Source organism: Symphalangus syndactylus, chromosome X (assembly GCF_028878055.3).
Source record: "Symphalangus syndactylus isolate Jambi chromosome X, NHGRI_mSymSyn1-v2.1_pri, whole genome shotgun sequence".
In the NCBI taxonomy this organism is placed as follows: Eukaryota; Metazoa; Chordata; class Mammalia; order Primates; family Hylobatidae; genus Symphalangus; species Symphalangus syndactylus.
This window is the reverse complement of record NC_072447.2, coordinates 156,972,693-156,997,973: the sequence shown is the minus strand read 5'-3', so window position 1 is coordinate 156,997,973 and position 25,281 is coordinate 156,972,693. Positions and strand designations below refer to the sequence as shown.

Below are 25,281 nucleotides of genomic sequence, written 5' to 3'. Positions count from 1 at the left end.
GGCCCACACAATTCCTTTTGGCAGGTTCAGTCAAAAAGTGTCATTGCTGAAATGACAGCAGTATTGAAGGATCAAAACAGAGCTCCAAATGCAGATAGATATAGCTTCTCCTCCCTCAGCCTGAGTTGGAAAGCCTGGCTCTGAAGGCAGGTTGCTGACCCCTCCTGTGCACATGTGAAGGAAATGATTTCATAGCTTTGGGATTTCACCACTGCAGAGGGGGCAGAGGGCCAATTCTGCTGAAACAAAGGGACAATAATCACTCTCACCAGAAAAGTAGTTTAAATCAGAGGTGTCTCTTTACAGCCTCAGAGACTTTCAGGATGTTTCTCAGTTCATTTCTGTGTCTTTTGACAATGGATACAATCCAGGCGGGCCACTTCAATTTTATTGGAGTAAATTCTGGAGCCAAAGAAGTGAAACTTGCGATAACCCAGCCAGGTTTATTTTACTGTGCAAGTAGAATTGAGTGCAGGAGGAATGTGTCCAAACTTCTAAGCCTTGTTCGTTGTTCAGTTTAATCCTGAGCAACATGCTGCAATATCTGGATAGAGTATTTGCTGGTTTTGAGTTAAAACTCTGGTATGATGCCTTGCCTGACAGCCTAAGTTCCAGCTTGGAGACTGTGTCTATCTGGTTCACTGTTACATCTCCAGCTTCTAGCATATAAATATGTGATGAGTAAATTCTGGTGATTAGGTTTGCTATAAACTACAGTACTAGTCTTGTTCCTCAAGAGTAGTGTTTTAAACCTAGGTCCATGATATCATGAAATCACATGTGCAATTCATTCGTTCAACAAGTATTTACTGAGCAACTATCCTGTGCCAGGCACTACTAGGCCCAGAGGATAAAACAGTGATCAAGACTGACAAAGCCTCTACTGTCCGGGAGCTCACATTCTGGTGGTGGAGGCAGAGAATGACTGTGGCTGGCCACTTCAATATGGATGATCAGAGAGGGTCTCTCTGAGAGATGACAATTAAGTTCAGGTCTCAATGACAGGAAGCAGAGATCTGCATGACAGCCATGCAAAGATCTGTGTGACAGAATATTCCATGAAGAAGGAACAAGTAAGGCAAAGCCCCAAGATGGAGAGGACATTCTACATGTTCAGGAACAGCAAAAAGACCAGTGTGGAAGAGCAAGAGAGTGGCTGAGATGTGAAGTGGGAGAGACAGGCAGAGCCAGTTCATGTGGGACGTTCCAGGCTATGTGAAAGAGTTTGGGTTTTGGTTTTAATATATTGGGAAGCCTTTGGAGGGTGCTAACCAAGGGAACAACATGATCTGATTTATGATTTTAAAATGTTATTGACTTCTTTGTTAAGAATGAATTTATGGGGGGAGTTGAGAGTGGTTGTGGGGCAGGGGTGGTGCATGGAGAGAAGTGGATTGATTTGGAATGTTTTGAAAGTAGAGTCAACAGAACTCACTAGTGGTTTGGATGTGGAGAGTGGAAGCAAAGATCACTCCAAAGTTTTTGTATTTAGAAAATGGAAGGATGGTGGTACCATTGGGAGGTATTGAGAGGCTGGGAGAGGAGAGGGTTAAGTGGCCATGAAATAAAAGCTGCCATGTTAAGTTTGACAGACCTCTTAGATATGTAAGTGGAGATGTCAGTTAGATGGTTGGCTATTGGGTCTGAAGTTCATGGGAAAGATCCAGATTGGAAACATAATTTTGTAAACCATCATCAAATAGATGGTAGTTAAGGGAAATGAGACTGGATGAAGCCTCTTTTATTTTCATTTGTGGCCACTTACTTTTATGCATCGTGATCTGCACCTCTGCACCAAATCAGGCCTGGTGACTTAGGATCTCTGGAGGTGAGGTCCAGGAATGTGCGTTTTTAACAGCTCTCTGGGGGATTCTGGTTATTCCTCTCTTCCCAGGCTCTTCTATCTGTGCTTCAGGTTTGATGATCACTTCTTCAGAGTCTAAGATGTTATGCCCATCTAGTGTATTTTTTTGTTTCAGATGTTGTATTTTTTACCTACACATGTTCCATTTTTTTCTTGTCTGTAACTTCCATTTCTCTCATTATGTTGGTATTTTCCTTTAAATCTCAAATGTTATAATAGCTGTTTTAAAGTTGTCTGCTTATTCTATAATCTCTGTTATTTCTAGGTTTCTTTCTATTGACTGATTTTTCCTTTGGTTATGAGTCATATTTTTATGCTTCTTTGCATATTTAGTAATTTCTTGGATGTTTTCATTGTAAATATTATATTGTTGAGTGTCTGCTTTTGTCTTTCCTTAGAGTGTTGAATTTTGTTTTGGCCAGCAATTCATTAACTTGCTGATGAACTTGATCATTCCAAGCCTTCTTTTTAAGCTTTCTTAGGGCAAGTCTAGAGCAGCCTGTACTCTAGGGCTAGTTTGGCCTTACTCCTGCTTCTAAGGTGTGGCCTTTCTTTGAGTCTCTACTGAATGTTCCAGGTCTCTCCATTATGGCTGATCAGCACTCAAACATGTCCCAGCCCTGTGTGAGCTCTGGCAGTTGTTTAGATTGGGAGTCTTCAGTAGTTGTGTTAGGATGCACCTCATGGGATTTCACTCTACACACATGAATGTTAGTATTCAGCCAAAGTCTCATGGGGAAACACCTATGTAGATTTGTAGAGCTCTTTCTCTACATAGCTGTGTTCTCTGTGGTCCTTTGTCCTGCAAATTCTAGCCACCTCAACCACCCAGAATTCTGATCTCTGCTTTCTCAACTCTGTGAGATAGCCATGGTTGAGAAAGTGCTTACAGGATGAAAGCCAGGGTGATCAGGGACTCACCTCTTTTGCTTTCCTTTTTATAGAGGCCATAGCCCTGCACTGACTGCCATCGAATGTCTATTTCATGTATTTATTTGGTCTAGTTTTCTAATTGGTTTTATGGGTAGGGGGCAAGTTCAGTGTCCAGTACACTAATGTGGCTGGAAGTGGAAGTCCTTCCAGGTGATTCAGATGCATAATAAAGGTTGCAGAGTGTATTAGTTTCCCAGGGCTGCTGTAACAAAGTACCACAGACTGGGTGGCTTACACAAGAGAGGAGCATTATAGTCTCACGGTTCTGGAGGCTGGACATCTGAAATTAAGCTGTCAGCAGATTTGGTTCCTTCTCAAGGCTGTGAGGGAAGGATGTGTTCCAGGCTCCTCTCCTTGAGTTGTAGATGGCCATCTTCTCTCCGTGTCTTTTCACACTCTTCCTTCTATGCATCTCTGTGTTCCAATTTCCCCTTTTTATGAAGACACCAGTCATATTTGATTATGACCCCACTTTAACTTGCTAAAGACTATTTCCATATAAGTTTATATTCCGGGATACTGGGGGCTTAGGAGTTTAACATATGAATTTGGGGGGGGCGGTGACACCTGCCATTGCATAGGACCCACTTCAGCCTTGCAGGTACTCACACCTTTGTTCACTCCATTAAGAAACAAACTTGGAGATGTTTGTTAACTATGTAATCAGCAAGTTGAATTGTTTTAAGATGAGAACAATGTGTAGCTTTTATTCTCAGAAGAATGGGATTAAACTGTTCTCTAACAATTTTATGAAAACTAACAAGCCTGTGACCTAAACACACCTTCCTGGAGGAGACTAGAAATGAGCACAAACACCTTTCCACAATGTTACAGGATATTGCAGGGTTTTGTTGTTAGAGATGATACTGGTCGGTGGTAATGAGTCAGCTTGGTTGCTGTGGCAGGAAAGGCTGATGGGAAGTGGATCTTTTGATGGTCAGAGCTGGAAAAGCCCTCAGAGCTCATCATTGTATAGTATGGAGACATGGGCTCCAGAAGGGGAGAAGCAGTTTCCCCAACGCAAGTGATGCCATGAGCCCTGGGGGCCAACAGTAACACTGTCACTTTATTTTTATTTTTATTTTTATTTATTTATTTATTTATTTAAGATGAAGTCTCACTCTGTTGCCCAGGCTAGAGTGCAGTGGCCCAATCTTGGCTGACTGCAACCTCCACATACTAGGTTCAAGCAATTCTGCCTCAGCCTCCTGAGTAGTTGGGATTACAGGTGCGTGCCATCACACCTGGCTAATTTTTGTATTTTTAGTAGAGACAAGGTTTCACCATGTTGGTCAGGCTGGTCTCGAATTCCAGACTTCAAGTGATCCACCCGTCTTGGTCTCCCAAACTGCTGGGATAACAGGCGTGAGCCACCACACCCAGCCCATATTGTCATTTTATAAGTTACTTTTACATTGATAATGTTTTGCCATTGTTTCTCATTGGTTCACTACAATCATACCATAAGGGTGACAGGGCAGGGTTTACTATTTCCATTTACAGATGACAGGACTGAGGTTTGCAGAAGTTGAGTTACTCAAGTATCGTGTGCTCAAAGTCACACAGAAAGTAGAATCAGAATTCAAATTCAGATCTCCTGACTTTCAATTCAGTGCCTCCCCCCCTGCCCATTTTTGTACTCCGTTTCTCTAAGTTACTGTTATGGATACTTGTTTGCATAGTGATTCTGCTTTCTATATCCTCTTGACCCAGGCTCATCTTCACAGTCTATCCTGAACTCTTGACCTCACCCTTTTCCATCTTGGCTTCCCAAGCTGCTCGTGACCTACCCAGCAGAGAAGGCCTGAGGGGAGAAGGTGAAGTCCAGTGCAGCTACTTGAAGCCAGCAAGCCTGCAATTTTATGTTTCCATAAAATGCAAACATCTCAGTAAGAAGAGAGGGCAGCCCTCAGGTCCTAACATCCTCACACCCTCTATTCTGAAGTGTTCACCATCATCTTTTGTACTCTTTACTTCCTGACCCATCTCTGAACTTCTTAGGTTCAGACCCCTCCACTTATCTCTTATTTATACTCTGACTCCCCCTCCTCACATCTGGTAGTTGATGCTGGACATTGAGCATAAACCTCTGCTTTCCTTCCTCATCCTGTGAGCTTACGAACTGCCTGATAAACATAGCTCCCTTTTTCTTTACATGCACAGTGTCTGACACATAGTGGACACTCGGTAAATATTGATTGAATGAATCCACAAATGTGCCCTGTACAGAGGAATTGTTTTAAGATTTTTTTGTCATAAAAGAAAACACAAGGCTGGGCATGGTGGTTCACGCGTGTAATCCCAGCACTTTGGGAGGCTGAGGCAGGCAGGTCACCTGAGGTCAGGAGTTCGAGACCAGCCTGACCAACATGGCGAAACCCCATCTCTACTAAAGATACAAAAAATTAGCTGGGCATGGTGGTGCATGCCTGTAATCCCAGCTACTTGGGAGGCTGAGGCAGGAGAATCGCTTGAAGCTGGGAGGTGGAGGTTGCAGTGAGCCGAGATCACGCCACTGCACTCCAGCCTGGGTGACAAGAGCAAAAAACTCTGTCAAAAAGAAAAAAAAAAAAGAAAAGAAAAGAAAACACAAATATTGCAAACCACATAAAACAAATGTATTGAAAAATAGAACTTTGCCACCCACAACAGAAGTCCCTCCATGTGTCCTTCTCAGTCATAACCTCCTTCTTCTCCCCATAAATAACTACCATCCTGACATGTATAGAAATATCTTCTTTGCATTTTTAATGTTTTTATCACTCAAATGAGTATCTGCTAGGCACATTTAAACATTTTGATGTGTCTTTTAAGTATTATTTAATCCATAGATCTCTCCTCTGTCCCTTTATTTTTCTTTTCTTTTTAAAAATAAATTTTACTGTATATAATTTGGAGTTTACAACATGACCTTATAGGATACCAATGGATAGTAAATGGTTACTATAGTGAAGTAAATTAACATATAATCTCACAATTGCATTAGCTGCCGGTTGGATCTCTAGACTTGCTCCTCTTACATATTTGCTACTTTGTATCCTTTGACCTACTTCTTCCCATTTCCTCCCATCTATCCCTGGTAACCAGTTTTATTTTTTTATATTTATAAATATACAACAGTACATTTGCCCTTTTTCCCCCACATGCAAGAGAGATCATTCAGTATTTGTCTTTCTGTGTCTGGCCTGTTTCACTTACCATAATGTCCTCTAGATCCATCTATCTCTTTGCAAATGGCAGGATCTCCTTCCTTTTTAAGGATGAATAATATTTCATAGTGTGACGCAATGCACATGCCACAATATCTTTATCCACTTATCTGTCAACAGATATCTAGAATGTTTCCATATCTTGGCCATTGTAAATTAATGCTGCACTGATCATGGGAGTGCAGATATCTTTATGAGATAGTGATTTCACTTCCTTTGGGTCTATACTCAGAAGAGGGTCTGCTGGGTCAGGGTCTGCTGGGTCATGTGGTAGGTCTAATTTCAACTTCCTTAGGAACCTCCATAATGTTTTCCATAAGGGTTGTATGAATCTACATTCCCACCAACAGTATACTAGGGTTTCCTTTTCTCCACACCGTCACCGACACTTGTTATCACTTGTCTTTTTGATAATAGCCATTCTGATGAATATGAAGTGATATCTCATTGTGGTTTTCATTTGCATTTCCTTGGTGATTAGTGATGTCGAGCACCTTTTCATATATCTGTTGCTATACTTGAATGTGTCCTCCAAAGTTCGTGTGTTGGAAACTTAATCCCTAATGTAACAGTGTTGGGAGGTGGGAACTTTAAGAGGTGATTAGGTCATGAGGTCAGCCCTCATGAATGGGTTTATGTCAGTGTCAAGGGAGTGGGTTTGTTTTCGAGAGAGTGGGTTTGTTCTAAAAGTGAGTTTGCTTGCCCTTCTGCCTTCTGCTGTGGGGTGACACAGCAAGCAGATCCTCACCAGATGCTGAGCAGATGCTGGTGCTATGCCTTTGGACTTCCCAGTCTCCAGAACCATGAGCAAAATAAACTAATATTGTTATAAATTATCCAATCTCAGATATTCTGTTATGGCAAAAGAAAATGGACTAAGATACCTGCTAGACATTTTTATACCTTCATTGGAGAAATGTCTGTTCAGATCCTTCACCCATTTTTTAATTGTTTCTTTTTCCACAATTGAGTTGTAAGAGTTCTTTGTAAATTTTGAATATTAACCCCTTAATGTAGTTTGCAAACATTTTTTCCCAGTATATAGGTTGCCTTTTCATTTTATTGATTGCTTCCTTTCCTGTGCTTTTCTTTTTCTTATAACTTATCCATCGAAGAACCTGGGCTTTTGACCTGTAGGGTTTTCCACAGGCTGGCTTCTGATGATTGCACCCTCGTATCAGGCTATCAAAGGCACAGAATGTCTGATTGTTTCTTTTCCCAAGTTAGCAGCTGTTGATGCTTAATGGCTATACCTATTAATTCACTGGGGCTAGCAAAATGGGGATATTCTAATTTTGTCATTTGCTTTTCCATTACGGATCAGAATACATTCATAAAGAGACATTCCCTTCATCTACCCAAGTGGGACAGCTCACATAGAGGAAAGGTTGGATAATGCTTGATTCTTCCCTTTTACTTAAGTAGTTTTCAAGGAAACAAAGTAGTTCCCTTACATCCTCTGATGATGACAAATTCTTTTTCTAATATCACAATGAACTCATGGGTTTAAGTGTATTTGATGGATTTCAAGCTACTATAATTATTATACAATCATGCATCATTCAATGACGGGGATATGTTCTGAGAAATATGTCATTAGGTGATTTAGTCACTTTGCAAACATCACAGGGTGTACTTACACAAACCTAGCTTACTACACACCTAAGCTATATGGTATAGCCTGTTGCTTCTGGGCTGCAAACCTGTACAGTATGGTACTATATTGAATACTGTAGGCAATTATAACACAATGGTAGGTATTTGTGTATCTAAACATAGAAAAAGTACAATAAAAATATGGTATTAAATCTTTTGGGACTCAGATGTCTCGGAGGATTGAAAAAAAAATCTTACAGGACCACCATTGTATATGTGGTTCATTGTTACTATAATGTCATGCAGCATATGACTGTATTTATGAAAGCAAAAATTCTTTCATATATGGCCAGTGGTAGCCTCTTCAGGTTAGCCCCTAAGTCCTTTTGACATGGCCCTCGTCATTCCTCGTGGCATTGTTTCACTGTAAAAAGCTTCACTTCAGTGCTGGCAGACTGACTGCTTTCAGGGGCTTTGTCACATGTCTTCCATTTTCCAGAAGCCTGTAATCCTGGTGGAACAGAACTATATGTGGCCTCTGGTTTTACCTACTTAGCAAAGAGCTCCAAGAACACCTCATTTCTGTTTTTGCATAATCACAACTCTTACGTAGAGATTTAAAAACCTAAGGGATGACACACTGGCGATTTTGCATGATTCAGCATCAAGACTATGCTACATCCTATTTAAGTTACTGTGTGACTGTTCTTTTTCCTTTCCACCCTCATGCCTGCCTTCCAGCCCTGCTGAACTACTTACGCAAAGTTTTGAGCCTTTCCACCTTAATGCCTTTGTGCATGCTGCTTCCTCCTGCCCCACTTTAGCCTTAGCTTAGTCACCACTTCTTCCTGGAAGCCTCCCCAGGCAACTGATCTGAGAGAGATGTCTCTTTTGTTTGTTCCCGTAGCATCTTGGTTTTGCCTTATCGTAGCACTTATCTCACTGATTGCAATTGTCTGTTTATCCATCTGCTCACTCCCTTGTTACCCATGAGACTGTGAATGGCAGGGCATGTGGCTTGCTCACTTCATCTTTCCCAGTATCTGCACAGTGTCCAGCATATTAGTGGGCTATCAACAGGTAATTGTTGAACGAATGGATAAAGCCCAAACTTCTTCATGTCACTCTTCCCATTGCACTCCCACCACTCCTGGTTCATTCTTCTGCTAGACCGCTCACTATGCTGAGTTGAAATCTACCCATATCATAATTCTACCCTTCCTCTACCCAGCTAGAGAGTGAGGTCTTTTAGGGACCAGCTCTAATCCCCTTTTCTAGCTTCATTGTCTAGCAGGATGCACAGTGCAGAGTAGGCACTCAAATAAACTCTTGGTGTTACTTCTCTTCCAATATTGTTATTAAAAGATAAGAAATCTATTGTCTCCATAACACTAAGAGCAGTTAATGTGAAACTTGTTCCTGTGCTTAGTTTGACTTCCTCTTTTAGAATTATTTTTGGGAAGTGCAACAAAGTTCCTCTTTACATTTCCCCCACCAAAGTGGCTTTTGGAAAGTTTGGAGCACCCCATGCTCCCTCCCCATGGAAGCTTTCCTCAGCAGGCACACATGGCATTCTCTCATCCCCTGAGCCCCTTCCCTGGACTAGGCCTTATGTTCCTGTTTGCCTCAGTTGATGCCAGAAGCCCAGGTTTCCCATTTTCAAACCCCACAGCAAGACTTGAACTCCCTCTCTTATGTTTAGTGGCTCTACTCCCATCCAGTGCCACGTTTTTGCAACAGGAATTTATTGAATCAATTTTTCTCTCCCTCTTGGGTCACCCCCACGAGCATACAAACATGCTGTTATTTTTCCTGTCTTAAAAACATGGACTTAATCACACCACGTTCTTTGTCTCCTGAGTTTGTCTCCTTGTTTGACTTATGGCCAGACCTCTTCTCAAAGCTTTATACTGTCTGTAAAGGCAGGAGCAAACCAGGGTTCACCTGCCCCAACCTGACATGGAGTGACTGCCTTCCTTCTGCTTGCTGCCCCTTGCCACAGTCCTGGAAGGGCTTTTTATTCTAAGGCATAATTGGAGGTCAGTGCTTCTCTGGATTCTCTGCCATCTCAGATTCATGTTCTCTGAGCAGGGAGGGAGCTGCGAATACTCCAAGTAGTGTCTTTTCCTTTTTCCCTGGCCTCTTGGTCAAAGCTGGCGGACTTAAAAAGTATCACACATAAATGAAGCTAGAGATACAAAAGACTTCCTGTTCCAGGGGTCGCTGTACCTCCTGGCAGAACCCCACACTTCCTGCTGTCACACATGCTACCGCATGGGAGAGAAAACCACAGAGCTATAAATCTCCCTGCGGTCAGCCTGTCATCCTTCTCTGTGCTCAATTCCCAACTGGGGCTAATGCCATAGTTCCCTACCGCAGAAAGTAAGGATACGCTATCCACGCAGGCTGGCCTGTCTGGCCCTTTGATGAACAAAGGGCACCTAAATGTAAGAAGACAAGGAACTCAAACATTTCCTTCCCCCTGGCTCCATGAGAGGGCAGGGAGGTTTACAGATCCAGGAGACTCCTTAGGACTTTGGTCAATTGTAAATACCTCTTTCCCCAGGCCAGAGATCTGCACCCTTTCTTTGTACTGAGCCAAGATGGTACTGTCTACATCAAACATTCTAAGTCAGTGGTGAGTGGGAAGCCAAGGAGCCCTAGGTCATTCTCAGTAGTTCTCAGGGCACAAAAAGAGACCTGTCATATCTTGGCACTGGTTTCTGTGGAATATCATTCTCTTTTCTTTTCTGAGCATGGACTGAGCTTTACCTGTTCATCTGACCTCCAGGCTTGGCTCTTTCCAAGATTCCTATCCATTAAGGAAAATTCCTTTTTGTTTTTAGAGTGTTTCAAAACAGGGGCACTGATAGCTTTAGGCCAATCCTGCCATGCCCCACCCCCCACCCCATCTCCAGCCTTTATAACAAGCAAAACCCACATATTTTCAGATGCTCCCAAGAGGAATTATACCATCTCTGGTTGAGAAACACTGTGACTTAGGGGGTGAATGTTTAAGAGTCTTGACCTCAGAGCTTTCCCCCTTTACAGTCAGATGTTTCTGAAGAGCTGGCTACACTTCCTCTCTCTCTCTTTTTTTTTTAACTTCACATCCATTACCGATCCTTCCATCCCAACCTGAGTTCAAATTCATTCCTACAGTTGTTTAGCTATGTGACCTTGGTCACATTACTTAATCTCTCTGAACCTCAATTTTATCAGACATAAGATGGAGATAGTAATAGTTACCCCTCCCATAGTATAGTTTTAGGGATTAAATGGATTACAGTAAAGCACTTAGACAAGGGTCTCTTACATAGGAAGTATAACTAGCCAAGCTAGTTAATTGTCTGAGAATTCTATTAGTGTTTTAATCATCATTGGGGGTTTTATGGAAGACAATTGGTCACCTTCAGACACTGGCAATCCTCTCTCCTCCTCTCCAATGTGTATGATTTTCCTTCTTGGCCAGTTGTGTAGAACTTAAATAACAATGTTAGAAGATACTGGGGCAGTGGTGAGCATTTGTGATTTTCATCTGATGTATGATATTGGCTCTTGAACTGAGATAGATAGATAATAGTAAGAAAGCTTCCTTCTAGTTCTTTATTGCTAAGATTCTTTTAAAGCTTGAGCATATGTTAAACTTGTACTACATTCCTTTGCTGCATCAATTTCAATGATTGTATAATTCTGGCCCTTCAAACTGTGAGTGTGAATCCCATTACTAGACTCTCCAATCCTGACTCATCCTTAAAATCATCCAATAAAGCGGACTTGAAGATGGGCACTAGTCCTGTAATACAAAGCGTTTCATCATTAGAATGGCTGATTTGCTTCCTTCCTGCTGTCCTTGTCATGTCGTGGGTTCTTGGCATAGCCTGAGAAACAAGAGAAATTGGTCCAGTAACTCCTTATTGAATTGCCTTTCTGCAGGCCTGGCGCAAGCGCTGGTTTGTCCTCCGGCGAGGCCGCATGAGCGGCAACCCCGATGTCTTGGAGTACTACAGGAACAAGCACTCCAGCAAGCCCATCCGGGTGATAGACCTCAGCGAGTGTGCAGTGTGGAAGCATGTGGGCCCCAGCTTTGTTCGGAAGGAATTTCAGAATAATTTCGTGTTCATTGTCAAGACTACTTCCCGTACATTCTACCTGGTGGCCAAAACTGAGCAAGAAATGCAGGTGTGGGTGCACAGCATCAGTCAGGTCTGCAATCTTGGCCACCTGGAGGATGGTGCAGGTAAGAGCGGAGTTGGGGCTCCCATGTGCTAAGGGATATCCCAGGACTGGAGGGTTACTGCAGAAAAACAGTTCAAGATGCCAAGCCTGCCTCCTTGAGGGTGTTTTGGCAGGCTAATTTATATCAGAACTCTTCCTACCAAATACAATACTGGAGATTGCCCTCTTTTACCCAGTCCAAATGTGGGAAGGCAGAGTCCATGCACACACTGAGCACTGCAGGTTACTTTAATGGCTTTAAAACCGCTTCATGTCTTTGCTCTCATTCAGCCACAGTGAAAGTCAAATGTGGATGAAGATATCTTCCCATGATGCTGACACTCATGACCTTCTAGAAATATCAAATATTGCCATACTTCAAAATATTGTGGAACTCCAGCATTTCTGGTGCCTATTGGGTTGTTCATCACTAAATGGTAGAAAGAGAGAACTTGGCTACTTATCGTAGGCAAGAAAGATTTCCTGATACCTCCAAATGTCTCAAGTTCTCTGCAGAGGAAATTAGTTGTAAGTTTGCTCTGGGCCATTTCTGGGCAGTGGGAGCAATTGACCCATGAAGAGTACCCCAGAGTCTCTCTCTCTCTGTCTCTGCCACACGCACACACGCACACACACACAACTCATCCTATGTAATTTTCCAGGTATATTGTAACCTAGGGTTACAATTCACTTCCCTTCATGGATTTTGTTGTTGAGCCCCTGACATTATTGCAACATGTCCTGTTCCTCAAAATATGAGGTTTTGAATCTGGTTTCTTTTAGCCTCTTAGTCTAGTAGACAAAAGTTTGCCCCTAAATCCTGTAATCTATAGTTGCTTCAACATTTTAAGGGTTACTGCATGGTTTCCACCATCTGCCACTGAAATATCCACACTCTAACGCTAGGTGGCAATGGAGAGTCAGAGTTGAATCTCCCTCCAGGACAGGCACAAGAGAGTGCTTCCTGAGAACACATTCCTTTCCGTTTCATGAACCAGGGAAGCATATTAAGTGAGGCTATTCAATAATATTGCTGAGCATTGGCAGCACTCAAATAAAAGGAAATGAAGTGATGGCAAGTTCTTTATCCTTGGTACAATGGACAAAACTTAATTGGAAAAGTAGCATTAAGTAGGTTCTGGCTAGAATCTGACATTATGCAAACCAAGCAGAGCCTCCCTGACCAACTTCTCCAGCCTTGCTGCTGGCTCCTTACCACCCTGTTCTGCACCTTTAGCCCTAACTAGGTAGATCGTCATATACTGTGTTATATGTCTCCTCTGTTTCTTTCCTTATCCAGGAGTTATCCTAAAACATACATACATAATATGTTTCCCAGTAACCCAAGAGCACCAGGAATGAGTAAGGCACCAGGCCAAAACTGGAGAGCTTGCCCCGTCATGAAGTTGGAGGAAGCCAGAAAACTCACCTATGACCCTTTCCATTCTCTGTAGCGCCTCCCCGCCCCCCCCCCCCCCGCCCCCGCTGAGTTTTCAGAACCACGTAAGAGCAGGGTCCTCTTCATCTGAGAATTACACCCAAAGGGCTGTCTTGTGGCTTTTCACAGAGTGTTTGGTTCTGTCTCCAGCAACCATACAGTAGTCAACAGTGTTTGGTTCTGTGTGTGTACTCTGGCCAGGAGCTCTGTTGAAATGCTTTTGTATATTAACTCGTCTCATCCCCACAGCAGTTCTATGGCCTATGTGTGATTATCATCTCCGCTTTATAGAAAAGGAAACTTGGAGAAGGCAGGCCATGTAGTAATGGCTATGTAGTAGAGCCTGGACTTGAACCCAGGCAGTTCTGGGTCATCCTGACTCAGGAATCTTGGACTATTAACTTGGTTCAAAAGGGAAATAAAAGCAGGCTTTTCATTGGCTGTTTCTGATCTGGAGTTCTCATTGATTCCTGATTCACATTCATCTTAAGGGCCATGTTCTCAGGTGATGGGGAGAATGTTATGCTCCTTGAGAAAAAGAAATGGGCTTTTCCAGCCACCACAGCACTATGTTTCTTTCCTTCCTTTTACTTATAACAGTGATGAACAGGATTCTTTATTTATGTGTTATTTGTCTGTCTTCTCTGCTAGAATCTAAACTTCAATAAGGGCAGGATCTTTGTCTTGGCTGTATTGTGAGGGTTAGTGGCATTCTGGGCGCATGGTAGATGTAATAGTTATTCTATATAGACATATACCTATATAATAAACATGTATAGGTATACATATATGCACAAGTACATATATAACTATATGCATGTACTTGTTATGCGTATATATATGTTTGTTTGTTGAGTGAAAAAACAGTGAGGCAGGGCTGCTGCTGAGGGCCATAAAGAAGCTGTGTGTAGATTAACTGCAGATTTTTAGGCCAAGAATGCTGGGTTTTTTACTCTTAATTGATTCAACACTTTGCTCTTGAAACACTGGCCTTCTTTCCCAGACATTGTTTATAGCTTGGGGAAATGGTCTCCTCCATCAGTACAAACACCAGCTGTGATTTGCATCTTCTGTTTGGCTTCTTTGATGCTGTTGGAGAAATTTTGAGTGTGTGTTATAGCCATTCTTAAACATTAACCTGGGAAATGATTTCTCCAGCAGATTCCATGGAGAGCCTCTCTTACACGCCCTCCTCCCTGCAGCCATCCTCTGCCAGCTCCGTTCTTACCGCCCATGCTGCCAGCTCCTCTTTGCCAACAGATGACCCAAACACTAATGCCGTAGCCACTGAGGAAACCAGAAGTGAGTCAGAGCTTCTCTTCCTTCCAGATTATCTGGTTTTGTCCAACTGCGAGACTGGAAGACTGCACCATACCAGGTATGCTTATGCCCAGGACTGTGTCTGAGCTGGGCCTGCTAGCATGCTCTCTAGAGTCACACTGCCTCCTCTTGCAGTCTGTAGCTGAGATGTGTCCAGTGTGCTTCACCAAATTAGTCCATTTAGTGGTAGCATTTTCTAGTGGGTGTGTCTGCTCTCACCTCTCTTCCTGCCAATGTCAAGGCAGGAACAGATTGCTATGAACCACTGTGAAAGATGAAGGATGTAGTATACTAAACAGAATGAGTCATGCTTTTCAGCATTGTGGTTTTCACTTTTAGCCTTGCATTTTCATGTGTATCTGATGCTTAGAGGATGAAAAAATCAACAAACCATTTTTCTTTTGCCACACCAAGGGGTTGGTGTAACTGAGTGTTGTAGAGGGAATGTGGCTATGCAAGTAGCAAGCAAGGTGGTACTGGGGAGATGGGAATGAGGGCAGCGTTGGTTTTGTGGTGGGTGGATGGCTGCATTTTAGTCCAACTTACATGCTTTTCTTCCCCAGTCTACCCACCAGATGTGATAGCTGGTCAAACTCAGACCGTTCATTGGAACAGGCTTCATTTGATGATGTTTTTGTTGACTGCCTGCAGTCGCTCCCCTCCAGTCATTTGGTCCACCCCTCATGCCATGGCAGTGGAGCTCAGGAGGTGCCATCCTCGAGGCCTCAGGCTGCCCTGATCTGGAGTAGAGAAATCAATGGGCCACCCAGGGACCACTTGTCTTCTTCACCATTGCTGGAAAGTTCCTTAAGTTCCACCATTCAGGTAGATAAAGATCAAGGTTCCTTACCCTGTGGAGCAAAAGAACTAGACATTATGTCCAATACCCCACCTCCCCGCCCCCCTAAGCCAAGCCATCTGTCTGAACGGCACCAAGAGGAGTGCAGTACACACAGCGGCAGCAAGAAGCCAGAATGCACTCTGGTTCCAAGAAGAATCTCCCTCTCTGGTTTAGACAACATGAGAACCTGGAAAGGTAAGTGTTGGGTCCTAAGATTCAGGTGCCAAGAAAACCCTGGCTCCTCTTCACTCTTTGTGTTCATCTGAGGTCGTGCCAATGGACCAAACCGATGGGGCTGGGTTAGAATTACCTTAATGTGTGCAGCTTGGTAAAAAGCCACATCAGTAGTGTGTACTTGTGTACATATGTGCTTGTCCCTTGCTCAGGCTGGCCTGATCTTCTAATGGGCCTGGATCGTTGGCGGAAGCATATACCCTGAAAGCAGCACTCTTCTGTTCCTGGATCCCCCCGCCCCTCCTTTGAGCCTGACCACCAGGAGAGACATTTAGGTCCCCATAGATGCTGCAATAGGTTGGAACCCTGGTCCCTTGTGATGGGCTTGCCCATGCAAGTCCTTGCCCAAGTGGTAAGCTTCCCACCTGAGTCTGAGCTGCTAGTGGTTTTGGAGTCTTTTGTCTCAACTCAGTCCCATTCCCTTCTTTGCCTCTCTCTCACATACATAGAGAGTCCTGAGACCACAGACCATCACTGCCTTCTATTTTTTAGCAATCCCATCAGCCTCATTCATCATCCCACTAGACTTGTTCTTTCCAAATTCTAAGTGGCTGTACAAAGGGCCCTCCCACAGCCCTCTTTTGCCCTTTTCTATAAGGCCATTTATCCTCACGAGGTTATCTTGCAATTCTGCTTGCAATTCCATCTTCCTCCACCTGTTTCTTTCCACCTGGGCCTCTCTGGCCTTCAGAAGCTGTTTGGTGAAAGCCAATTCAAGCCCATTCATTGTGGTTTTTCAGTAACCTCTTCTTTACTGCTTTGCTGGGCCACCTCATCTTTCTGCCATGAGCCAACCAACCTTAGCATTTTGCTCTTCTTTCTTACATCAGTCTGTATGTCTCAGATACACAGACAAACACAAAAACTAGTTGTCTATCTCTGTGTCTTTCTCCTTTCTTCTTCTTCTCTCTCTGTCTTTCTCTCTCCATTGAAATAAATCACCCACACATCACTACTTATTTAGGCCATGTTTTCAAGGAATTATGGAAAGTGGAAGGAGTGCAAATTTATTTTCAAATTGTACAAATCTCTCATTCTGACTGAGAATTAAGTCACTAGTAAAAACCTTCCCTAATGTCCCTAATGATGTTACCATTACGTATGTTGCTTCCTTTTGACAGTCGTTATGAAATAGGTGTATACTGATTACACAAATGATCCGGATATGCTAACATGCGTGAACAGTTGACAAAAGGGGAAAAATGAAAGTGGTTAAGCAGATTTTAGGAAGTGAAATGAATAAAACCAGTAGAATAATAACATATGAAAATGAATTAAAAGTCTTAAATTGAAGAACAAAAACTTGAAATAATTTGAAATTTCAACACAAACATAAAACAGTTAGGTTGTGTTCTTTTACATGAAGGCAAACAAAGGTTAAAACTAAGTAAAATAGAGGTTTTGACCATGAAACAAAGACCAAGACAACAGTGGTGCCTAGAAGCAAAATGGCTCTGATGAAGCAGAGGGAATGCATAAAGTTTATTGTTCTGCCTTTCCCACTGAGATTTGCCTGGAATCTGTGTTGGTACATGGTGGCAAAGTGAGGTCAAGGTTCATTTTTGTCCATCTGGATCTCCATCCGATGACCCTGCAAGGCCGTCCTGTCCCCATGGCTCTCCAGCGCCCCCTCTGCCATAGATGAAGTGCCCATGTACGTGAGGGTCTGAGTCTCCTTTCTGCTTTCTATCCCTTGGAGCCTACTTGTCCAGCTTGCACCAATACCACACTCTCTTAATTACTGTACCATTCTATCTTAATATCCAGTAGGACAAGTCCTCCTGCCTTTAAGAATATAATGGCTATTCTAGGGTCAATTTTACAGTCAGCTGGTCAGGTTCTAGACACACATATATAAATATATTGGGGATTTGAGGAGGATTGCATCAGATCTGTAGATCAGTTTGTGAAGATTTGACATCTTTCAACGTTGAATTTTCCAATCCGTGAATAGGAAATATGCTTCCATTTATATAGGTCTTATTTTTGTATTTTAAAACATTTAATTGACAAATAAAGATTGCATATATTCAAGGTGTGAATGCATATGCATCAGGACATGATGATTTGATATGCATATGCATTATGTACTGATTATTACAATCAAACTAATTAACACATCCATGGCCACCCATGCTGTACATTGGATCCCCCAGACTTGTTCACTTATCACTGAAAGTTTGTACCTTTTGACCAACATATTCTCATTTACCTGCATTCCCCAGTCCCTGACAACCACCATTTTACTATTGCCATGAGTTTGACTTTTTTAGATTCCACATATAAGTGAAATCATGCAGTATTTTTTTTTCTGTGCCCAGCTCATTTCACTGAACATAATCTCATCCTGATTTACCCATGTTGTCACAAATGACAGAATATCATTCCTTTTTAAGGCTAAGTAATATTCCATTCTGAATATATACCACATTTTTTATATCCATTATATCCTTTATCCATTCATCCAGTGACGGACACAAATTGACTACATGTTGTATTAGTCCATTCTCATACTGAGAATGGACTAAAGAACTATCTGAGGCTGGGTGCGGTGGCTCAGACTGTAATCCCAGCACTTTGGGAGGCGGGGGTGGGTGGATCACAAGGTCAGAGGTTCAAGACCAGCCTGGCCAATATGGTAGAACCCCATCTCTACTAAAAATACAAAAATTACCCAGTGTGGTGGCAGGCGCCTGTGGTCCCAGCTACTCGGGAGGCTGAGGCAGGAGAATCGCTTGAACCTGGGAGGCAGAGTTTGCAGTGAGCCGAGATCACACCACTGCACTCCAGTCTGGGTGACAGAGCAAGACTTCATCTCAAAAAAAAAAAAAAAAAAAAAAAAAGAACTGCCTGAGACTGGGTAATTTATAAAGAAAAGAGATTTAATTGACTCACTCACATTTCCACAGGCTGTACAGGAAGCATGGCTAGGGAGGCCTCAGGAAACTTACAATCATGGAGGAAGACAAAGAGGAAGGAAGCATGTCTTACATGGCTGGAGCAGGAGGAAGAGAGCGAAGGGGGAGGTGCTACACACTTTTAAACAAAAACCAGATCTTGTGAGAGCTCTATCGCAAGACAGCACTAGCGGGATGGTGCTAAACCATTAGAAACCACCCCCATTATCCAATCACCTCCCACCAGGCCCTACTTCCAACATTGGGAATTACAATTCAACATGAGATTTGTGGGGGACACAGGGCCAAACCATATCACATGTTGTAGCTATTGTGAATAGTGCTGCAATAAACACGGGAGGGCAAATATCTCTTTGACATGCTGATTTCATTTCTTTTGGATATGTACCCAAAAGAGAGATTGCTGGATCATAAGGTAGTTATATTTTTAGTTTTCTGAGGAACCTCCATACTGTTTTCCATAATGGCTATACCAATTTACATTCCCACCAACAGTGTACAAGGGTTCTCTTCTCTACACGCTGCCCAACACTTGTATTTCTTGTCTTTTTTGATATTAGCCATCCTCACAGGTGTGGGCTGATACCTTGTGTGGTTCTGATTTGCATTTCCCTGATGGTTAATGATGTCGAGCATTTTTTCGTATACCTGTTTTCCATTTGAGAAATGTCTATTAGGATCTTTGCCCATTTTAAAATTAGGTTATTTAGTTTTTTTGCTACTCAGTTATGTGAGTTCCTTACATATTTTTACTGTTAACCCCTTTTATATGATTTGCAAATATTTTCTCTCATTCTCTAGGTTACCTTTTCATTTTGTTGATTGTTTCCTTTGCTGAGCAGACACTTGTTAGTTTGATGTAGCTCCGCTTGTTTATTTTTGCTATTTTTGCCTGTGCATTTGGAATCATATCCAAAATATCATTGTCAATACCAATGTCAATGAGCTTTTCCCTATATTTTCTTCTAGGGGCTAAACGGTTTTAGATTTTAGATTGAAGTCTATAATCCATTTCAAGTTAATTTTTTGTATCTGATATAAGAAAAGGGCCCAACTTCATTCTTTTGCATGTGGATATCCAGTTTTCCCAACACCATTTATTTATTTATTTATTTATTTTTTATTTTATTTTTTTTTTTTGAGACGGAGTCTTGCTCTGTCGCCCAGGCTGGAGTGCAGTGGCGCGATCTAGGCTCACTGCAAGCTCCGCCTCCCGGGTTCACGCCATTCTCCTGCCTCAGCCTCTCCGAGTAGCTGGGACTACAGGCACCCGCCACCACGCCCGGCTAATTTTTTTGTATTTTTAGTAGAGACGGGGTTTCACCGTGGTCTCGATCTCCTGACCTCGTGATCCACCCGCCTCGGCCTCCCAAAGTGCTGGGATTACAAGTGTGAGCCACCGCGCCCGGCCCCCAACACCATTTATTGAAGAGACTCTCCTTTCTCCATTGTGCATTCTTTGCACTCTTGTCAAAGCATAGTTGACCATGTACATGTGGGTGTATTTCTGGCCTCTCTATTCTGTTCTTTTGGTTTATGTATCTGTTTTTATGCCAGTACAATGTAGGTTTTATTTAATTTGTGTATATAATGTTTTATAGTTTTTAGTGTAGAAATTTTACATATCTCTTATTAATGCATTTCCATGTATTTGCTATTTTTTATGTTATTGTCAATGGTATTTTAATAGCTGTTTTTTGCTGTTGTATGAAAACTTAAATTGAGTTTTGGATTTTGATTTTATATCCAGCTTTTTAAAACTATGGATTATTTTGTCTTTCCTTTGCATATAATTATATTGCCTGCAAATAATAATAGCTTTGTTTTTTCTTTAACAACCCTTGTATTTTTCATTACTTTTTCTTTTTTTTTTGAGACGGAGTCTCGCTCCATCGCCCAGGCTGGAGTGCAGTGGCACAATCTCGGCTCACTGCAAGCTCTGCCTCCCGGGTTCACGCCATTCTCCTGCCTCAGCCTCTCCGAGTAGCTGGGACTACAGGCACCCGCCACCACGCCCGGCTAATTTTTTGTATTTTTAGTAGAGACGGGGTTTCACCGTGGTCTCGATCTCCTGACCTCGGAATGTGCCCGCCTCGGCCTCCCAAAGTGCTGGGATTACAAGCGTGAGCCACCGCGCCCGGCCTTCATTACTTTTTCTCATGTCACTGCATGGGATAAGAAGTCCAGGACGTTACTGAATAGTCATGGTGACAATACGGATCCTTGTATCATTCCTGATCTCAGATAGAAAGCTTCTAATATTTCACCATTACAATGTGGTTTGCTGTGGAATATTGTAGATATCATTCATTAGATTAAAGTCATTCACATATTTTCTACTTTGCTAACTGTTATTTTCTAAAGTCATGAATAGATGTATTTCTTTTATTTTTAATTGACAAATAATTGTATACATTTATGGGATGCAATATGATGTTTTGATATACATCTATATCGTGGAATGATTAAAATCAAGCTAATTAACAAACATTACCTAATATAATTATCATTTTTTGTGGTTGAAACACTTTATAATCATTATTTTTATCATGTTAATGTCAAGAAATTCACTGGATAATTTTTTTAGTGCTAAACTAACCTTGGCATTTCTGGAATAAACCCAACTTTATCATGATGCCTATCCTTTTTATAAATTACTAGATTTGTTTTGCTCATATTTTGTTTAGAAATTCAAAAAAATCTGTGTTCATGAGGGAGATTGTCCTGTAACTTTCTTTTATCATGACGTCTTTGGTTTTTATACTGACGTCATAAAATGTGGATTTATTTCTGGGTTCTCTATTCTGTTCCATTGGTCTATGTGTCTGTTTTCATACCAATATCATGCTGTTTGGGTTATTATAATTTTGTATATTTTGAATTGAGGTAGTTTGATGCCTCCAGCTTTGTTCTTTCTAAATTTTTTTGGCTTATATCCAAAAGACAGGCAATAACAAATGCTTGTGAGGATGTGGAGAGAAAGGAACCTTTGTACACTGTTGGCAGGAATGTAAATTAGGATAGCTTTGGCTATTCTGGGTTTTTTATGGTTCCATACAAATTTTAGGATTTTTTTTCTATTTCTGTGAAGACTATAATAGGTATTTTGGTAGGGATTGCATTGAATCTGTAGATCGCTTTGGGTAGTATGGACATTCTAATAATGTTGATTCTTCCAGTACATGAACATGAAATATTTTTCTATTTTTTGGTGTACTCTTCAATTTCCTTCAATATTGTCTCATAGTTTTCATTATAGAGGTCTTTCACTTCTTTGGTTAATTCCTAGGTATTTAAGTTTATGTGTGGCTATTGTATATGGGACTACTTTTTAATTTCTTTTTCAGATTGTTCACTGTTGGCATATAGAAATGCTACTGATTTTTCTATGTTGATTTTGTGGCCTGCAACTTTACTGAATTTGTGTATTAGTTCTAATAGTTTTCTTGTGTAATCTTTAGTTTTTTCCCAATATAAGGCAGAGGAGCCTCACTCCATAGCTACCACCACCCCAGGCCATGGGGAGTACTGTCTGCCCATGTTCCCTTAAGGCCCAAGGGCACTTCGGGAAGCTTGCCATGAATGCTGTCATATAAGAGAAAAAGTGCCTTCCTTTACTCTGATCCCATCTGCATTCTATCTGTCACAAATCTCTTGAAGTATCTGGCACATGGATTATACCTATGTCTTTGATTCAGAGTTTTCTCTATATTTATGTTCTTTGATGACTTCAAAAGGGTCTGGTAGTGGAAAGGGAGTTAAGGGCTTGTGCTCACACATGCAAGTCCCACAATAAGATATTATTCCATAATAGTTTCTAAGAATTATTAAGTACTTTCTGTGTTCTAGGCAGCGTTCTACATCCTTTCCAGAAGTCCTATGAAATAGGTTCTATTATTGGCTTCACTTTATAAATAGGAAACTGAGACACAGAGAGGGTAAGTAACTTGTCTAGTGCCACACAGCTAATACATGGTGGTGTAGGGATTTATAATTAGACAGTCTGACTTCAGAGTAGTTTTTAACCAGTACTTGTACATCTTTAAACATATGTAAGCATAGATATATACATATATACATACACATATATGTATATATAATATATATGCTTAATTCCATCAGTCTCTGTCACATCTTTTCTGAGCTGGGAGTTGTCCTTGCATTTTAAGATGTTGTTGAATTTTAAGTTTATTTCTTAGAGGCCTCCTGACTTTTCACACCTCCAAGCTCTTGAGGGCTGAGGGCTGAGGGCCGCTTTGCTCTGGCCACCACGTGCTGGGAGCACTTGCTGGACTTCTCTGCACCACTCAACACTGTTGGCCATTCTTTCCTTCCTGGGGCTTTCATGGCACCATACCCCCCAAGTTTCCTTATTAATCTATGGTTGCTCTTTCTCAAGATACTTCACTGACTTATCTCTTAGTTCTTTGAATCTTAGGATTCTCTAGAGTTTTGTACTTTTCTCAACACTTGCAACCTAGATAGTTTCATCTACTCTTGTGGTTTTGACTGCCGTCTCTAAGCTGCTAAATTCTCTCAAATTATATCTCATTTGAGTCCAGGCCCAGATATCTTGCTGCCTTCTGAACATCTTCTCTTTAAATTCAACAATTATTCTAAATTTTAATATCACACTGTTTCTTGCATCCATCTAATGAGTTTCTAATCCTGGATAACTCCAAATGTCCTTTCTCTCCATGCCTCTACCTGAGTAGCTTTTCTGGTCACAGACCTCAATTGGGCCCTTAATGCTGCTCCACAAGGCAATCGTTTCTCTGTTCACCCTGTTCTCCTGCTCATTACAAGGAATATTTCAAACCTCTCTCCTCTCCTCAAACCTCCAGTTCTGCCTCCAGCTCAGAATATTTATGTAATAAATGCAACAAGCATTTGTTAATTACTTGCTATATCTCCTCCTAATTCACAGAGAGAACTCAAACCATCGGCTAGAAACTTCTTCAAAATCTGGTCTGATTTTTCATCTGTTGGGGAAATGTGTTCTGACTGCCCAGCTAGACTCTAATAGCAACTGTTGTGTTATGCTTCTCTGCCTCTCTGGACTCTAGTTTCAGTTGATATTGTTCTGCATTTCTCACCACCTTGGCTTATTTCTTGCAGCTGACGTAGAAAGCCAATCCTTAAGACACCGAGACAAGCGGCTTAGTTTAAATTTGGTAAGTTCAACACTCAGGTTCTTTTAAGCATCAATTTTACCAAAAATAGCTTGATCTATGTATATTCCCTTGAAATCTTTAAGATTCAGCACTCTGAGTCTCTGAGACTCTTCCAGTCTCCCCTGAAGACTTGAACTACAGGACTTGGTGGTCTATAAGGGCCTTATTGGTTCTAATGGTTCAGACACTTGCTCAACTTGGTATAGCTACTTAAGGCATCACTTTATACTTAAAGCATTTGCATAAATTCATAACCCTCTGTCTTCCACTGTCAGATCTTGGAGAGTTATCGCCTATACTAAAATGATAAGTCCAAAGGCAGAACTTGAGCTAGAGGCTTGTCTGACTTTGCTGAGGAAGTTCAGAGTTATACTTGGATAATTTGGAACTGAAACCACATGTACAGCTTTGGCCGCCCTCTGATAGCAGTTTCCATGACTGGTCTGTGGTTCCCAATCGGTATCTATTCTTTTGCAGCCATGCAGATTCTCCCCAATGTACCCCACAGCTTCAGCCAGTATCGAAGACAGCTACGTGCCCATGAGCCCGCAGGCTGGTGCCTCTGGTCTTGGACCCCACTGCAGCCCTGATGACTACATTCCAATGAACTCAGGAAGCATCTCAAGCCCGTTGCCTGAGCTACCTGCAAACCTGGAACCTCCCCCAGTGAATAGAGATCTCAAGCCTCAGAGGAAGCGTAAGCACTTGACCAGGCCTGCTGTACAGGGGTAGGGGAGCAAGGTTCCAGTGGTTGCATAGAAAAGGTTTCTGTAAAGGAAGACCTAGAGAAACCACCCCAGAGGGCCAGAAAGTATAAGGTCAGGAAAGAAGTGGCTGGGATGGAACAGGAAGGGCTGGGGCCCCTTGCTGCCCCAGATTGTCATGATAATAGGATTCGGGGGACTTACAGGCACTGTGGCCTTGCGAATACAGCTGACAAAGCCAAGTTCATTCCAGAGGGCTCGTCTTTGGCTTTTCCCTAACAAAGGCCCAGGAATAAGTGATGGTGGATTAGAATGGAATCCCACCTGGCACCTCCTCATTAGATAGCACTTGAATATAATCATAGTGCCAGCCTCTGTAAGGCAGTCAGGAATAGCCTTTGACACCAATTCCTGAAGGTCAGACCCAGTCACATGCAGTTTATCACTCATCGTTCTGTGCATGCCCGTCAGCAGAGGTATTCAGGGGTAGAAGAGGATTTTGGCAATGAGCAGGCTGACTCCTCTGTGCACGGGATGCCTTGCAGCTTCTGTCTTACTCCCAGGTAGCTTCTCTGGTCTGCTAAGCAGCATGGACAGACAGGGAGATAGATAGGAAAAGAGGGAAAGAGGAAGAGCAGGTCAGAGTGACTTATTAACTTCATTCTTGCTCATCCTCCCCTTCCCAGTTGGCTGCGTGATTACAAGGAAGCATGGGTAGAATGACTGATCTCTTGTCCATTCCAACTTCTCTTTGCCCTTTAGAAAGCAAAAAAAGTCACTTCAGGTGGCTGTGCCCAAAGCTGCCAACTAAGACCCCTACTTATGCCTGGTC

At 42.1% G+C, this 25,281-nt stretch overlaps 1 protein-coding gene across 7 annotated transcripts in view; it reads left to right on the top strand.

Annotated features, from left to right (window-relative positions):
- Window positions 1-25,281, top strand: part of GAB3 (GRB2 associated binding protein 3) — a 73,034-nt gene that overhangs the window by 23,236 nt on the left and 24,517 nt on the right. For 3 of the 7 annotated variants that reach the window (XM_055268069.2, XM_055268067.2, XM_055268065.2), the window contains exons 2-6: window positions 11,539-11,842; window positions 14,417-14,636; window positions 15,142-15,614; window positions 23,690-23,745; window positions 24,223-24,442. In XM_055268069.2, the coding sequence (XP_055124044.1) occupies window positions 11,539-11,842; window positions 14,417-14,636; window positions 15,142-15,614; window positions 23,690-23,745; window positions 24,223-24,442 (1,273 nt within the window). Of the gene's footprint in view, window positions 1-11,538; window positions 11,843-12,064; window positions 12,349-14,416; window positions 14,637-15,141; window positions 15,615-23,689; window positions 23,746-24,222; window positions 24,443-25,281 lie in introns of those variants that run through there. The other 4 variants (XM_055268068.2, XM_055268066.2, XM_055268070.2 and 1 more) reach the window with 3 other exon arrangements.